Raw genomic sequence first — 18,790 nt, 5'->3', positions numbered from 1 at the left:
TGAGAAAAGAGGCCAAGAAATTAGTTACGTCGAAAAAGTCTTGCAAAAAGCAAGGGCATCGATTTATTTACAGTTTTTTGAAATGTTGTAACGAAGTGTTAAAAATGAGTGTAGGTACACGCATTACCACAAATTACACAAGTGTCAAAAAATTTAAAACACGATATGTTAATTAAATAAAGCGTGATAATGAAGATATTATGAAAACATGATTGTTAAGAACAAGCTCAGACATGTTCCAGTAATCGAGATGTTTGACGGTCACACATGATTATATAAAATAGAAATAGGATCGGTGCGAGTCTCAAGTTGGTGTTTGTGAAAACAAACCACACATTCAAACCACCTACGAATACCTACATTCAAAAGACCTCAGCAACATGAAGGTGGTCCAATAAAGCTCACATTAAATAAAAATTCCATAGCACTCGGTCTGTTTGCGAAAAACATCACACCGTGAAAAATCCGACTTGTGCAGTTTCCACAAGTTTTCAGACATCACAAATCATCGCGGCCGCAAAAAAGCTCAACGAAAAAAAAATTCGCCGCACAAAACACAACACTGCAACGAAAAAATAACAGCGGCGTCGAACAGGGCTCACGAGCTTCGATTTAAGGGTCGAATCGGTAAAATTCGCGGTCAGCCAATTAAAATCGGGGCAAATGATCTGTATTCGATTTGCGAAAAACCCATCGAACAGCCGCAGTAGGTCTGACCGACAACGAGAAGCAATGTGCATGAACTGACGGCCCAGAGAACAGCATGCCATGACCGAGAACCGAACTCTACCGAAGCAAAAGGACGTAAACCGACGAGTACTACTCGGAAAGAAAGTGCAATTGTCTCGTCACCTGAGAGAGAAGTCCGGTACGACGTACCTAACCGGAGTAATATTTCTACCTGCAAGCGCGTATGTTAACCGTAACACACCAGCAATGGTGGAAGTGTTATGACGACCACACATTCAACTCGATCCTTGCAATCGGAAAATCAAAGTTTCACTGCTTCAAAATTATTTTAAAAAAATTACAAACAACTTGTTCGAATCATCGAACACACTCATCCTATTAACAATGGAACATCAAGAAAAAAATTACGATTAACCTTGAACCATTCACTCGTATCGATGAACATGTAAATAATTCACTAAATGAAACTTTCCTTAAGACTTGTGGCATCACCTAGTTCACAACACACGACGGCAAATGATCAATACAAGCCTCTGGAGGTGTGAATAAAAGATTTTCATCTAATTACCGCATGTTTTGCTGCATTTCTTGTAAATATAGCATCCACTGTTCAAATTCAAATTAAAAAAAAGATTGTGTTGTCAAAAATAGTGGTGCTAAATTTAATTTTTTCTTGTGCAAAACCAAGATTTAAAAACCAGTGAAGAATTTGATAGCTTCACATTCTAAAATTTTAATTTTTACTTGATAAGAAAACTAGACTAACAACTTGAAAACATGAATTTGAATTCTGCAAACTTGTAAATACAAAAACACCAAAATCTGAGAGAATTTCAATGCCGGAAATCCCGAACACCTAATAAAGGTAAGAACTGTTCTTCTGTCTTGGAATCTTGGCAATTTTTAAAAATCTAAAATTTGATAAAATAAAAGTTCTATTGCAAAAGCTTGAAATGACAGTTTCAGAAAGACCATTCAGTGAAAAGTTGTTCTAATAAGAATCTAATAATAAAGTTAAACATAAAAAGAAATATGTCTTCGTGAAAGAACTTTATTAGAGCTCCGTTAGCTCTTCATTATATTTCTTGATTATTCTAAGCAAATTATTATTTTATCTACAAATTTAAATAATTTCGATTGCGATAATGAATTGGAAATTAAATAGATTATACATAATAATATACGCCATTTTTCAATGTACTAATTACTCAGTAGCAGCACACAATTTAAACATTAAAGTCTTTAGAAGTTACCTATAATTTAATATAAATAATTTATAATTTAATGACAATATCTACAGAAACTTAATCTTGTTGTTAATTAGCTAAAAATTAACTAATAGTTTCCTTAGATCCATAATCGACTTAAACTTTCTGAATTATTTAAACACCATTTACATGGCATAATCCAAAGAATTTATAGATCATTTAATAATGTTTATTTTGCGTGTTAACTCATTTCATTGTTCCAATCAATAACGTTAAGGTCGTTAAAAGAAAACAGTAGTTACACCATTATAGGTAATATTTACCTACTGTCGCCTTTTACTAGACTTAATCAATGGGATTGGTAAGCAAGAAAAATATAAACGGCGTTGAGCTTTTATTATAGTCACTTTATTGAAATTTATTGACTCATTCAAACAATCTTCTTTCTGTAATAAAACATAAAAACTTACAGAAAATTAGCTAACTTTTCCTGAATAACTCGCTTATTGTATTAGTAGAAATACAAGTTAGTTTCGAGTAAGATCACAAATAGTCCCAAACTTATCCAATTTATCAAGTTGAGTTTGTCGAAAGGCACTAAAACTTTGGGCATACAAAAAAAGATAACTACATCTAATCCCTTATACCTATCAAAAATTAGGAGAAAATTTCCAAATAAATTTAGTTTCATGACAAACAACATAATGAGCTAATTCAGTTAATGTTTATTTCGTATCGACTTATTTTAATACAGATGTTGTTTTGCTGTTTATAATATTACTTTTATTCGAAAGGCATTCATGTAAGTTCCATACAAATCAGAGCATCACAAATACAAATTTCTCAGAGCTTTGGAGACACCATTTCATCATGCATTACCATACAATAATTTTTTTGAAGTTATAAATTCTGAAACAATGTACTCATTATAGTCGGCACAAATCTGAAGTTGAAAAAAGTTTTAACACACTATAGTTGGTAAAGTAGACCAATTACGAAATAAACAACTACAACAGATCAATTAAAGCAAAAGCAATTATCTGGCAAATAATTGCCTTACAAGGATTAACGTAAATGTGACTCCTTTCCCACACAAGCTACAATAATTTAAAAGGCTGTCTTTGCGTGTGTGCATATGTTCAGAGTCCTCCACCTAACTAATTACATCCAATATAAAATTATTATTATCCATATAGCAGATATCAGTAATGTGCATCGATGATGAAATAGCAGTTCGATTTTTATTTGATTTCTGCGATCAGCGAGTGTGCGTTTTATCGCTTAGAATATTAATTAAACGTGCGACTAAAATAAAAAATCAAGAATGTTCCATTGTGTAGTTTCTTTTATTGAATACTGGTAAAACGGTGATGTGTCAAGAAAAAGCATTTCTAAATGATTCATTACCGTCTAATATCAGCAATGAATGTTAAATTAGTTCACACGTCACTTTAATATTGTGCTAGTTTATTGTGTACTTATATCACACAAACCATAATCTCAACTGAAATGACTAATTTACGCGCTTTGCTTACGGAAATAATAGAAATAAGAATAAGATAAAGTAGCACAAGATAAAAACCAGGCAGATTTGTAAAACGAATGAATTACGTGGGTAAATATTATGTATTTTTTACTACTGTTGGTTTGTTCCGATGTGAACACTTTATAAATTATTCTTAGAGTTCGGTTAAAACTGACCAACAGTAACTTTAATATTCACAAAGAAAATTAATTCGTCACACCCCAGCGGACCGATTTCTGTTCTTAATTATGCAGACAGTAGAAATTCCTGTTAGTTGGTTTATGCAGAAATCATTCTCTGGCTCATTAGCAGAATGGAGGTACCAAGCTTATCCAAAAAAAAATGTTTCAACGGTAAAAACAGACACGGAGCTGAATCCGATCAGATACGAGGGAGTATGTAATTAGAATTTCACTTTTACGTGCAAATAATGCTGGTATATCAATTTATGATTATAATAAGTACTAAACCACATTTTTCATGCAGAAATTTTTTTGTAAGCGCCAAAGTTAAAATGTCACTCAGTGATTGGTCCTTCAGCAAAGTGAGATTTTTTTTAAATTGTCAGCAAATTGCAGATGCATCAGCAATAAACTCGTTTTTGTTATTTTCCGTGTAGATTAGCAGGATTTTATGTTTTTATATTTTGCAATTACTAAAATACTTGTCAGTTGCTTGTGGGGCCATCTTTTAATCAAAATTGACATGTATTTATTTAGGTATCTAGCTTATCCCTTTTAAATTTTGCGGATTTATAAAATTGCTCCTTTATAACTCGGTAAATTCTCTGCAGGAAAGATGACGTATAAGGCATTCTAAATTATCGCAAAAGTGTCGCAATGAAACTTCAATGTAAATATGAATACGCCTCTGCATATGCTAAAACAATTAATGCGGAACTAATTGTATTAAGCGGTCGCACTTTGTTTTTTTTTTCCCACGGGCCTTGGTGACACGGGTTTACTTCTTACCCTACAAGAAATGAAGCTGCGGTTTGCGGAAATGTAAACTAATCATCAGTTTAATAAAGGCTAAATTTATTTATAGAACAGTAAAGAATAACTAATAAACGACCTATTTTCAAATTTGAGGCTTTTGTTATATTATTCTTTCATTCTTCCAACCCTTTCCAGCTTGAAAAGTGAAAGCGATCTAAAAATTTACTATCTACTTGATTTGAATTTTGAATGCTTTTCTTTTCAAATGAAAATTAACATCTATGAATAACAATATAATAGCCCGCCACCTCATGCGTCATTCAACCCTTTATTCGTCGTATTATTATAATTTTCTGCAATGCGCAATTGACGTAAATCACGTTTAGTGAGAACCGCACGCTCCGTCCGACAAACACTAAATTTAATAATAGGCGATATCCTTTGAAGCAACTTGGCGCCCAGTGATAACATCCTATTATCAGATGAAACATTACGGTATAAACGTCATCGAGTTAAACCAGGGCGCCACAGATACTAAATCATGCAATTGTTCCTGTCTGACTCATGTTAATATTGTTAAAAGGTAGAAATTTGAGTGATACTTGCATGCGTAACCAAATATTCAAAACAATTTAAATGTGCACGTAAAAGTAGTATTCCTGAAGTAATTATTACATCATAACATTTGTTTTTAATAAGGATAATTAGTATAGTGTAGTGGTATAATATGTGGGCGAAACACTGATAGAAATGGTCCAAAATATTTGGCAACTGATAAGTAATTTGATGCAGGTTCTATAGGTTTTACTCATTTGCATGTTCCATTAAAATAACTAACAAATATGAAAAATGTTAGATATAAATAAACCCACAGGGTAATGAAACTACAAACATGAATGAACTAGTCGAGAAGATGCAAAGACATTATTGGAATTTTTTTGAGGCCCACACGGAAGCTAATCGCTTTTCGATTGATCTCCAAAACTGGCAAATGAGCCGCCTCAACCAAAGCTGACAATGAGATTTTACAGAGCTATTCTCACGTGAAAGCAGCAAGGTTTTCAAAGAGATTTATATTTCATTGACATCTTGCTATGTGTGCACATAGTAGAGGATTAGTTTAGTGAATGGGCGGCCCGCTTTTGTCAGCCTTTATTCCACATATCTGAAGTTTTTAAAACCAACTGCGCTCCTTCAGTAATCCAATTCGTCCATTACACCCGTCAATACACTGATTTGCTAATTAAACAATGTAAACAGCGTAGTTATTTTAAAAATGCCAGTTTAACAATAAGAGGTGCATACCTTCGGTGCTATAATAATAAAAATAAAACGGTTCCTTAAAGACGGAAAGATTTCGGCAAACAAAGTGTGAGAAACCAAAAATTGTTCAATGAGCAAGTTCAGTTCTCAAAGGGATTATACTAACAAAACATCAGCGGGATACGCCAAGTGAATTACAATAAACACTACAAAAACGCAAACAATGCGACTCTCACCTTCCGGAGTATTTACTTTGTCATAGATAGTAATTGACAAGCAGGTACTCCGTAGTAGAGTTGATTTTGCCTCACCTTGGAGAATAAAATTCCTTACCGATATTTAGTCCTAAGACTGAATTCCGAAGTCTCACCTTACGAAACAGTAAAATAATTTATCACTTTTAAAAATGAGTTCCGAAAAAAGGTACAAACATTTTTGTCTATTGAACTGTATCCGCTAATGCCCATGCTCGATTCAGAAGCACGTTTGCACTCGGCCTCCCAGCGTATTACCACCGCGAAAGACCATTGTGTCTGGAGACCAGGTGAGAATCGTCGAATTTTTCTACCTTTCTTGAATACTCTGTAAATAACACACTTTCGAGAAAAATGCAATTTATTTTGCAGTAGTAGCAAACTTTAGCAGATAAATTTGATTTAATTATGTGCACTTCCGATAGCGAGCACAACGCATTTGGAAATTATTCATTGAGAGCTTGTTATATTATGTATTGTTATAAAATTCATATACAATTTAATAAATTTAATAACAATGTATTATTATTCCTACACCGTGATTCAACTAATTAATACAATATCGTATAATATACTGTCAGGTTCACAAATTACCATGATTTTATAAACTGATGGATGCTAACAAGCACGCTGTATAATATCCAAGGGCGTGGTAAGTTACTAAACTGGCAAAATTGCATCTGTGAACAAATATTTGCTCAAAAGTAATAAAAATGCACCACTGATATCAGAAAGGCACCATTCAGTCTCTTCTTTTATCGATCTGTCCGCTGCATCGAAGACCCCTGTAGTTTCGATTTATTTATAAAGAGATAATTCTATCTCCAATCAAAATTAGTGATTCTTTCATTATATTATCCACAAACGTGGAAGTTATCAATTTTTACAAGGTGGACCCACCTCAGACTTTCCAGTATTAGTCACATTTTCAATAATTTTTTCTCCCAAAATGTTAGAATTAAAACAATGTAACAAAATAATAATATCATATTTGATTTTTGTTAAAATCTCTCTACCGTAAGAATGGCATGTTAATAAGCGCTTAAATGAGAATAACACATATCTTTTGAAAAGATTCACCCTTCGGAAGCACTGCCAGTGAAATAAATAGCGCACGCATGCTAATCCCGCAATTAATGTTTCCGCAAACAAACAATAAAAACAAATAATTCATAACTTAGAACGATAATTATTTCGAAAATTCACTGAAGTCGTTTGCACGAAAACAAATTAAATTAAAAAATTCCAAAGCAAACGGAGCCCACAAAAACTGAAATGATTTGTTTCCGTCAGGCCACGCACTAATTGATCTATCATGCAATTCATTGCTACAATTATTGTGTTATTATCGATCATAATAATTGTGAGTGCAATAATGCACTTTGCAAGTTACCTTGTACCTGAGTAATAAGTAACAGCTTCTAGGTACAATTTTCCCAGGTATATTACGGGTTCTTTACAAGAATCTCTTAGTTTATGTGTGATTGCCGTTAAACCATAAATAATAGCACATTTACATGTAAATATAGTGTAAAACCATAAATCCATGAACATGCGTTAGTCGTGTTATTATTACTGTTTGTATCAGGTTTAAATAGTTTACTAGTAGTTAAGTTTGTCTTGAGCACTATTATTTTAGTGTCAAACGTGAGATCACGCGACAAAAACTGAATACATGTCTTAACACTAGCATGCAGACAACAACAATGCGGTAATCTACATTTTCAAAATGTAATTGAAGAGTGAAGAAAATCGTGCGTGCGTCGTCGCATCTAGTTCATGTATGTGTAAATCTACAATTCTGATGTTCAAGTTCAATTTTAATTAAACCTCGCCAAGCATGAAAGACCCAGAAACCGTGACGACCGATCGCCGTGGCGTATTGCCAGCATCAGTGGATGAAGCGAGTGCGGTTCGACTTTTCCATTAAGACAATATCCTAATTAGTTAATTATAACATAAATCGCGATGATATACGATAGAATTATTACTTCAGTTCCTAGACATGACAGAACAAAGCTCTACTAGGAACTCGAAACGAAAATTAAGCAACGTCACTGGCGCAGAAAAAGCTTGCAATAAAACACCATCTAAATTAATTATGACGGAACACCCTATGAAAATTCTTGAAATAACTTCACGTTAAATAATGAAAGTCCGCACGAACTCACTGGCTCTCTATACAAACTTAATTGCGCCTAAAACGAGAACGTTTCCAGAAAACCCTCGAAGATAGGCAACAATGAATAATTCACCCCCTCGTCTACCACCGCCACATATTTTGTCAGTTCGCCTTAATCTATATTTATAGCGAATTCTACATGTTTAGCCCACACGAAATCTAATTTATTCAAGTTCGATATGCAGACACATCCAAGGGGTTGAGAGACAAATTCACCAAGAATTGCGTGTCATGAATTGAACCCTGGTGGAAAAATCCAACTTAGCGAAACCTGCTATACGGGGGCAGTCATGTATTGTACCCAATAAATCACAAACTCCTCCATATTCATGATGTAGGGAAAGTTGAAGGAATTAAAGGCAGGGGCGTAGGTGCCCACAATGCCTAGTAACGACCAAATTGCCCATGAGCAGAATTTGCGAGAACTCAAATTAGTCACAACGTCAAGAAATCAGGCAATAACCATTGAATTTTACTGCTCTTTACTTAGAATAAAGTAAAATTCCGGATTTTCTGTTGTGAAACAGTTAGACATGCCTCAGACTAGAAGTATAACGGCACGTGCACTTTAAGGTTATAAATATTATAAGGTATCTAATATTTGCATGGTGGCTTCTATATCATAGAAGGGTAATTATCCAACGGAGCAAGATTGTAATCACTCCAATTAAAGACTGTAAATTGTAGTACACGAGCAAAAACACGGCTAATTACTGAAGCACTAATGGAAGTGTGTATTTTGTGAATTATAAACGGTTAAGGTGAACTGTCTAAGTGGCTAAATTAACTGAAGATTAGAAACTGTAGCAATGTAAATTTATCAAAGCGTAAAGGTTAATGAGTAAAGAATATTCACAGTAATTGTAACATATTAAGAATAAACTCCTGCATGCGAGAGCTTTAATCGGTTTAATAGTTGAAGTGGGTTGATCCGTAATCCTTTTAAACACGATCTTGAAATGCATCCCACCAGTTATAAAGAACACATGTATCCGAAAAATGCATTGGAAATGCAGGAACTTGATTGATTTCTTGATTTTACGTCTGTTCGTTTCTGGATATTTTCGTTAATTGCTCTTGTTTGATATAAAAGTGTTCAAAGCAGGAATTTACAAATATTTATCTAGCGTTGTTTCAATATGGTAGCTTTCCACATGATATCAATGAAGACAAAAATCTTCCGACTAAATGCTATCAAAAGCTTTTTAAAACAGTAGTATTACCCTTAAAATATACAATTTTTCTACGACCCTATATGAAAATGGCATATTCTACACGGGCATATGTCACCGAAAGTTGATGTTTTCGCTCATCTATTTACGAAAGTAAATATCACACGTGCGATATAAATATATTCGCCTTACGTCAGAAACTGTCGCACTGTGTGTATTATGTCACTTTTACATAGGGTCGTAGGTAAATGACATTTAGAATAAATAAGAAGTAATCTATTATCGAGATCTATTGATTCTTTTAAATGCAGGGTCGTAGGAAAAATGGTGTATATAACTCGTCGAAAAGTATCTTTCTTGCACTCGTGTGATATTTGGCACTTTCCGCACTTGTTACGTGAATATCTATTTGATAATTCCAACTAAACTCAAATCACTTTTCGTTTAATTCAAACATTAACGGGTTATTATTATCCAAGTACGCAATCTACCAGTACTTGAGCACATATTAGGCGGGTGGTCCTACGCACGTGGCATGGTTATGCCGAACTTCGTGTCGCTTCTTCATAAAAGCTATCATTTCTCATCGATGAAAGTGATAAGCACCGCCGCTTCTCCAGTTACGAAATAACAATATTTTGTAGTACTTTATGTTCTTGCTCTAGAAACTACAGTCTATTTTATGGTTTCGTTTCAACTATCTGGTGCATAATTTTGAAAAAATAGACGTAAATTGAGGTTGAAGAAAATTTACCCGGAAGAAAGGTCCGTGCGAGAGTTGCAAGTTCCTTTTCCAAATAGTAAAGCACCGCTGAATAAACAACACAACAATTGAACCATTACGGACCACCTGTCGATAAATAGAAGGGCATCTGCTTACGGATGCGGATACACACAGTAAATCTCGACCACCTTTCCTGCGTGATAACACCTTAATAAATCTTGATAAACATGTTTAGAAAGAAATTAATGCATTTTAATATCATTTATTAATGCTAATGCAAAATTAATATCTCGCTTATAGTATTTGATGCTCAGCTGAAATTTCTTTATACCCATAATTTCAGTTATAATTTCAGCAGCATTGTTAAAATGTCACTTCATCTAACCCACTGTAATGTTGACAAGCATGGTAGGGTCGGGCAGTCATATGGAACATGTAGGTATGAGTATATCCAGCAAAATATACGGTAACATAATGATTCGGGCCGCTGAAAAATTAATACGAGAATAATTTCCAATCAATTAGGTTCTCTCTGTAGTTGAAGAGGGTGCAACTGTTTGCGGAGACCATGTGTCCAATGTAGAGACGAAAGGAAGAACGCGCACTACCTGCAACGTAACGTTAGAACCGTAGCTGACACGCGCCTACCTGATGATGGTTGGGCACCCAACAAATTTACTTTCTACTTTACTTAATATACTACCAGACAGAAATAAACCATGACAGTAATTAGGTGGCCACCGATACAATAATGCACCTAAAAAATGACTTCCAAGAAAAAGCGTAAACTACTGAGCTTCAGATTACTACCATGGGTGTAGTGTTGCTGTGGTAGCTGCGTTACTGACCATATTTAATCAAAATGCATTTACCTACACTCGAATTAAACTTCTCTTGGTAAGTGTCGTAACTGATTAAATATCCAATCCATTCAATTATTGGTATAACCAGTATTAGCGATTCTTCTGGTTTATTAAATTGAAGAGAAATTCAATTAATTTTATAACTTTATCTATTCTCAAATCGACTAAAATATCTATTTTCCAACCGTTAATTCTTCGCCGAGGAATTAATTATTTTTACTTCCTCATGTTAATCCTCACCATGCAGTAAAAGAGCCATTGTTAAAGTGATATAAATAATCATAAACAAAGTTCCTAGTTGCGAATGTCGTTTCTTTTGCAACAATACCATGCAACTATTGACTTGAATATAAAAGTTGCTGTCAAACAAATAGTATGTGTAATATTCACGTGGACTCTTTTATTTATTTTTCAATAAACCATTCCCGCATTAACATTGCGTAATTAAAAAAAAATATTAGTCAAACCATTATGTGTTATATGGGTATATGAGACGAGTCGTTTTCTTAAATTAGGCAACCAACACCACATTAAAATGGTTACAAATTCATTAAAATAATTATATTTATAAATAAATTATTGTTGAACATGAAAAGATTGAGCAATAAAATTACAAAAAGTTATGCAAAAGCAGTTGAACCCACACCGTTCTTGAAGTTCTTCTAAAAAGCGCTTTAAATTGTATCTAATTGCTATAATTTTATTTACCAATGCTATCTTATATTTTCTTCAAGATAATATTGGCGCTAGCTATCTGCACCGCCAAGTGATTAAAATACGACCAAGTTAAGTCACACACATACATTTTATATTTGGGGGTGGTTTTATATTTGAGCAGGTGTATTTGCAAGCAGTGATCCGCGTGGCCGCCCGCCAGCTGTCACCGTGACTGCGTCCCGCTACCGCATCAACTTCATCATCCTCTAGATTGATTACTTACAGAAGAACCGACCCAACCGCAAAACTAATAGTTTTTTCCCTACTCTACTTGCTCATAAAAAAAATAATTAATTCCGAGATCAAAGCGACAATAAAAATCAAGATAATATGGCGCGTGGTAGTCCCGTGCTCTACCAAGAGAATTGCCGTATTATGAGAGACAGCTGGTCCATTTCTTCAACCCTCCCGAGAGGGTCGGAGTCGGCAGGTCAGAGGGCATCGAGCCGTCGTGACTTACGTCGGACGTCTGAGTCTGCACCTGGCTGCAGTCTGTTACTAATAATGTGCCACCGACTAATAGCTAAAATATGTATTTGGTTTGCTCAATGCACATGAGGAAATTCAGGCTTACAAGTGATAAATGGAAGGCCATCATAATGTGCAGTCGTAGCCCGAGCTCAAAAACGGAACCATTACTCAACCAACAATGAAGTTCCATCAAAAATTTCATTAAAAGTGTAACTAACATAAGGGTAGACAAATAAAAATTTTATACATTGGCGTAATGAACAATGTTGACCGAGAGGATACACCATAATCTCATTTCATGATGACTAGACTTGTGATGAAGCACCGGAAAACCGAAACCTGATCAAATCATTGAATAAAAATTATATGTAATATTCCTGCGATGCTATTCAAAGTATGCGAGGGGCGATTTTTGCGACCTTCTCAAGAAGCCAATAGATGAGATTGTAATCTAGAATTATTCATAACATTTTTTTATATTCCAAGGTATCGTACCCAGGCTTCTGTAATCTGCGCGCAATGGATTAAAAAAACCTTGCAAGCATATTCATTATTTAAGCTTAGACATATGCAGTGAACGCCAGCAGAAAAACTGCAAAACTCAATTATATTTGCATATTACGCCGGGTCGGTAACGTCACACGATTAATCAAAGCAGGTTCTTAATTAAGTTTTCCTCAAAACAAAGATTAATTAGTGTTTTTTAATTAGCCAACTATAAGCAATTATTCTAATACTTCAACATATGAAAGGGCAAAACATCACAGTGACAAGAAATAAATCACAACCGAGCCAACAAAAATTTTCCAAACCCAATAACCCACTTACGCTGAAAACAAAAAATATAAAAAGCGTTCTTTGGTGTTCTTAAAAAAAATGAGACCCAAGTTAAATGCCGGCAGGTTTGAAAATCCTTCTGAAGAAACCATCTAATTCGAATCAACAAACCCAAATTAGACAAGGTGGCAGATAATAAAAAACTGACCCTGTAAATTTGTTTTTAATCAAGATTAGGCCACGGTGGGTCTATTTCTAGTTGTTCGTGACTTCAAAGTCTTAATTTTAACGCGTGAATAACCACTAAATCACGAGGAACATACTTATCTATTTAGTACAAACCGAATGGTACTTGGCTTCGGCTTATTTATAGCTATTAGTGAGCTATTTGTCCACTACAGTGTGTTAGGAAGTATCAATTATAATGAGAGATTCACAGGTTATTTCTATCGATGTCAACGCAATAATTAAACGCATCAATGTGCTTACTAGAATGGTCAAGTATTGTTACGTGAATTAATCTATTCAATTCTTGTGTGTTCGACCTTGACTGTTTTGCGATTACTTTTATAAATCATAAACATTTAATTATTAAATTAAGATAACATTACGCTAATTACAACGGAGCAATTGAACTTTTCCCAGAAAAATGAACTCAGAGCACGCACAAGTTGAATATTTATTTTTAATTTTTAAGGGTAAGTTTAATTAATCCGTTACCCTTTCGACACTCCTGGGGCTATTTTAAACCTATGCGTGTAAATAACCTTCACTCATTTATGAAAAGTTCTCAATAGTGCCTGTTCTTAATTGTAGTCAATAATTGAAAGTAATTCTCATATTTATTCATAGATTGACTGCCTCTCAAATATTGGTTACCTTGCATGACTCCTGTCTCACTTTCATTAATAGCCTAAAGGGGAGATTTGTATCCGTCTGGATTTTTGCACGCTGGATTACCGACTGGCTAGTGTGGAGTACAATCGATATTAAACGAACCAAAACTAGTCCGTTCCTTCTTGCATAATTTATGTCATGAATAAACAATGGCACGCACAACGACAATATATAAAGAAATTGTATTACTGGAGAAAAGACCCAATATTTATTCAAACGACACACACTAATATTCATCGTAAATTCATCCATCATATTATTTCGTTATACATACTACTATTTTCCAATGAGATAAGCGGATTAGGCATTTCGAAGAAATAAAATAAAAGCGGAGATATACACATTATAACAAAAAACCTGACCTTAAAAAAAGGTGGATATTTGAATATGAACAATTTATTTGATCTTGATGAGAAGAAACTATTTTTCCAAGTTTATTGGTCCAATGATTTTCCGTCTATACACAAAGTAATATGAGAAAAAAATCCTAATAGTTCATTATTTCGCCCTTCTTGTCTTTATCATACCTACTGGTGTTGTTAAAGATTAACCGTTGCAGTAAAATTCTTTGAATAAATAGCATATACCTTTGATCTCTCATTATGAAAAGCGGCTGCGCTTTTTAATTAGAAAAACGTTCTCAACATCAATTGAACACTTAACTAATAATAGCATATTGTACATTTTTCTTATATAGGCATTTTCTTGTTAGGAATGTTGATGACTTATTATTTGCATTATAAGATGGTAGATGTAATTAGATTAACTACTATGCACTTATTATAAATTATTCGCCTATCTTAATTAAAATATTAATTACACATGAGACGCTATTATTTAGGTAACGTAGTTAAATATGCATGATAAATTGCATGTGCGACACACTTGGTGGTCACAGCGCTCGAGAGAGAAAAGTTCGTTTTGATGATAAATTGCAAAATTTCTTTTTCTTCGTTGCACTAATTTTTATCTGTCACTAGCAATATTCTAATATGTATTGCGATATTACTGCACCTGACATCAGTTGTTATTTATTATTCTTTGAGGCAATACTTTGAGACCAATAATTATGCTATTAGTAGCTCAACAGTTTGGCAAACGAACGAGTGTAATATTCACATTTTATTGAGAGTACATCTGCATCTCCAATAAGATGCACTTGAAATTCAAGCGAAACGTTGCCAAAATATCGGACACAAACATTGCTAGACAAGTTTATCAAGTTCATTTCAAAAAATAAATGCAAAATGGCCAGTCAAATAAAATTTCAGCAAACTCGTAACAAGTCAAAACGAAATTTTCTCTCGATAGCGATTTTTTTAAAATAATGCTCACATGTCGTAAGTCTTTTATGGTAATCAAAAAAAGTACAACAAAAATCATCCGCAATACATTAGTCTATGATATTTAGTAAAAAAAATTTGTTAATTTCTATTATTTTAACATGCGTGGCTAATTGAATGTTAAGTACCCCACTATGCCCCCCTCTCCCCTACAAGGCAAGATATCAAAGCGAATGAATCCGCGGAACACAATCGAATTATACATTCATCGCTAAATCCGCAATTAAACAATTTGCTTGATGGATGATGCTCATCGAATTCGCGCGAAAACAATTGGGGTTGTTTGATTTTATTTTTCGCCGGATGAACCGGATTAAGCGTGTGCAATCCAGATCCGGTCCTATCAAATCGGACATAGCAACTCGTGCCTAATTTGTCCGTCAATGTCGGGGTTTCCGGAGCAGCGCCCTCCGGACAAGGTAACCCATTGACTGAGTTACGAACGCCAATGTCGGATCTCGTTATTCATAACTAATAAACATTAGCATACGAAGATGAGCACACTAAATAAAATTTTCATGTCAGGTACGCCGACAAATTGGCCACAGAGCCAAACCACAAGGACATCGGTTACGTGGCCACAAAAATAAATCATGAATAAATAACGAATCATCTTCTAGTTTGCACCCCAACGACTACTTACACTTATTAAACATGGCTGCCGTTCGCCTTACCAATACAATGAAAACTTGCGGAAGTTGTGCCGCATTTCGAGGGTTCCATAAATCACGGACCCTCTGCATTAGAAATGGATCCATATTCGCACGTGTTTATTGATTTCCAAACTCAAAGGAGTGGTTCGGAATAATAGAAAAACAAGTCATCGCATAGCATATCAAAGAAGTGGTGAACATGTGGTCAAATCCACTAACACTTAATAGAAGGAAACACCGGTTACTGAAGACAGAAATAAGTTAAATCTGCGCGTTTAAGGGGTGACCCTGCTTTGAGCTGCGGAAGTGTGGCGACATGATGCACCGGGTCATCAGGTCAGGATGTAGTGCAAGATTTCGAGAATCTGACACGTGCAGCGTATTAGCTTATTTGACAAATTTCCATATTATTTCGTCGTGTAACAAGAGTTGATCTTCATTGTCGTTCATCTGCCTGAAGCATATGGTCCAATCCGCATGTTATCAAATATCCCAACGGACTACTAGCAAATTGGACCAAATAAACGGTAAATTGAGTTATTCTGGGACATGTTCAGATTGGTATTCATATGTTTTGACGTGCTCTGTGATTGACCAACGGGGCGTGGACGACCAAACAACCCCTACGCATTGGGGCGAAATTTCCACACAGGTGTCGGTAGCCCATTAGGGGATGGCCGGCAAACTATACAAGGTAGCCCCTATATTATCGCATTAATGATGTAGTATATTACATTGACATATTGGAACAATCTCTGAAATCGACATGTCATTAATTTTCTCACTTGAATTTCTGTCTCCGTGTCAAAATATTCTGGAATTTGTCATTTTTGTAGCTTTCATCAGAACGCTGCCAACAAATAGCCTATTGTAGTGTCCCATTTTAAGTTTGTTTCCCCGGAAACAGTGTAGCAAATGGAACAGCCATAATAGTTAGCAAAGTATGTGTTGAGGACAATAATATCAAGTAGAATATTGTCGCAAGCAACCAAGAGCATCTGTCACCGTGCAAACATCGTAAACCGAAATCCGACACCCACCACATTCGGAAGTGGCACAAGGTGTCAGCCATAAAGTGTCTTACCTACTCCTGAGCTTCTTTCAAAGCCAATACGAGCATATCAAGTCACGGACAAAAACTATTTTTATTAAAATAGCCCACGAGCAAATTCTCATCCAAGAATCTCTGGTAATAAAATATTTCAGCAAAACAATTTTAGCATTCCCTGTGTATGAATAACGAAAATGTTATTACACAGAGCATCCAAATGCTGTTTATCAACCAAAATCTTCCTTATTCAGTCGATTGTTTTTCAATACATTTTGTATAGACACACGTTCGTTACCCAATCGAGTCTCAGCATATCAAGAGTGTACCTGGCTAACCCCATTATAAAAAATTAAAGATGTGATGATAAGTCTAGTTGGCAGACACGCCAGCCCTGTCTACCGGTATCCACTCCCGTCACATATCACGGGGTTAGTGGCGTAGGTGTGCAGGGGATGAAGTGCATGTATGGCGTGTGCGGATGTTGCGCCGGCGGCAGCTGTTGCAATGAACAGTTCAAGTTACCACACCGTTCTGGCGTAGGTACATTATTGCACTTTTCAAGAGGATAATCCTATAGCTACCTCCAAGGTGTCACGATAAATGATTGGCAATGGCAATTAAACATACACTGCGAATAAAGGATTTAATCAAACCTAGAAGAAATACGATAACCTTATTCAAATTTTTGCTTTAAGGTCTGAGCCACATAATTCTAGTTATAATAGAAAGCTGGTATAGTTGAATAACAAAATAAATTTGGAAATCATCCAAACAAGAAAGAATAAACAGATCATCTCATAAAATAGCAATATCCTAAACTGTTCCCATTCTATCACTTAAAACGCCAATCCTGCAAAACTCTTCCTGATGCTCTTAAGAAAAAAAAAAAAATTGCGCAACATGACCTGCTTATAAATTTTATGACATAAAAACCGTAATTGGTGTTAAATATTCACTTTAACTGTATTTAAGTGGTGCGTAGGCGATCTGAAGTGTCATACAATTATTAGAATCATTGTTTAATTTGCAAACCACTGAGTTGAAGGTTTCTTCCCTTATTATATAAACTTTTAAACTGCCTGAATCAACCCGGTGGTGAAACGTTGTAGGTTCATAAAAAATAAAACTACGTCTGAACTGCAAACAACCAACACCTTGTGATTATAAAATTTGCCCCTTAAAGTTCCTTGCCTTGAAAAACGTTATAAAAGCTTATCATCTTACCTACCGTTAGACACGCGCGCTGCTTGTAAAGAGTGAATAAGTAGATTTCTCTCTATATCCTACTCAAAATTCAAGGGGACGCAACCAGATCACATGATAATGTATCCCAGGATTATAACGCTTATCTAGATAAGTTATCGTTAGGTGTTGTATTGGTCACATCTCACTTTCAGGTTCCACAATACAAGAAAGTTTGACAATGTAACAATATATTATCGTAGATCTGGCTTAAATATTTATCAGTGTCTGTCTACAGCTTGCTTTTAGGTTTGTTGTAAGATAATTTAAACCGTGTTCAATTTATAGGAATTTTAAATAAAATGCTTTAGCGCTGTACCACAAATTTGTCAAATTCTAAAATATTTTTAGCCTCAATTAGATCAGACGGGAAGCCGCTTGTTTTTATTGTAGTGATTTATTAGTGAGGGATCACTTTTAAATTGCTTTTAAAGCTGTTTAATTTGTAGTTACGACAGTGCACCGTTTACATCTAAAATACTGCATAGCTTCATTCAAACTACCCGAAGTTTTTTTCATAAAATCCAGTGAGAAAAACAATCCCGTCTATTTATCTTGTGGAATTTGTCAAAACTGACAAAAAAGCCAAGTTGGCTGCGTGCGGTTTCCCGTAAGACGATATACTTTCCCGGCAAAAAATGAGGTAAAAAAACATTTAAAAAGGGAAGAATTCACAAATACAAAAAAAAAACAACTTTGGGGGCACCCTAATTGGAAGTTCTCTCTTGACGACAAAAAATCATTTTCAATTTACGCTTCTTTACGAGATATTTATCTTTAGTCAATGAAGTGACACACCTTCAACATTATAAAAAGTCGT

General features: G+C 34.9%; 1 protein-coding gene across 2 annotated transcripts in view; it reads right to left on the bottom strand.

The window, feature by feature from the left end:
• LOC148178999 (uncharacterized) overlaps positions 1–18,790 on the bottom strand; it is a 59,196-nt gene that overhangs the window by 32,506 nt on the left and 7,900 nt on the right. Inside the window, exon 1 of one of the 2 annotated variants that reach the window (XM_088050509.1) lies at positions 361–479. The exons of the other annotated variant lie outside the window; for it this stretch is intronic. Within the exon in view, the coding sequence (XP_087906635.1) occupies positions 361–382 (22 nt within the window). The 5' untranslated portion in view covers positions 383–479. Of the gene's footprint in view, positions 1–360; positions 480–18,790 lie in introns of those variants that run through there. 2 annotated transcript variants of the gene reach the window in all.

The sequence above is a fragment of the Gnatocerus cornutus genome, chromosome 2, assembly GCF_029298725.1.
Source record: "Gnatocerus cornutus isolate USDA-ARS CGAHR chromosome 2, icGnaCorn1.1, whole genome shotgun sequence".
NCBI lineage: Eukaryota > Metazoa > Arthropoda > Insecta > Coleoptera > Tenebrionidae > Gnatocerus > Gnatocerus cornutus.
Note: the sequence above shows the minus strand (reverse complement) of the source record. Positions and strands in the feature narration are given on the sequence as shown.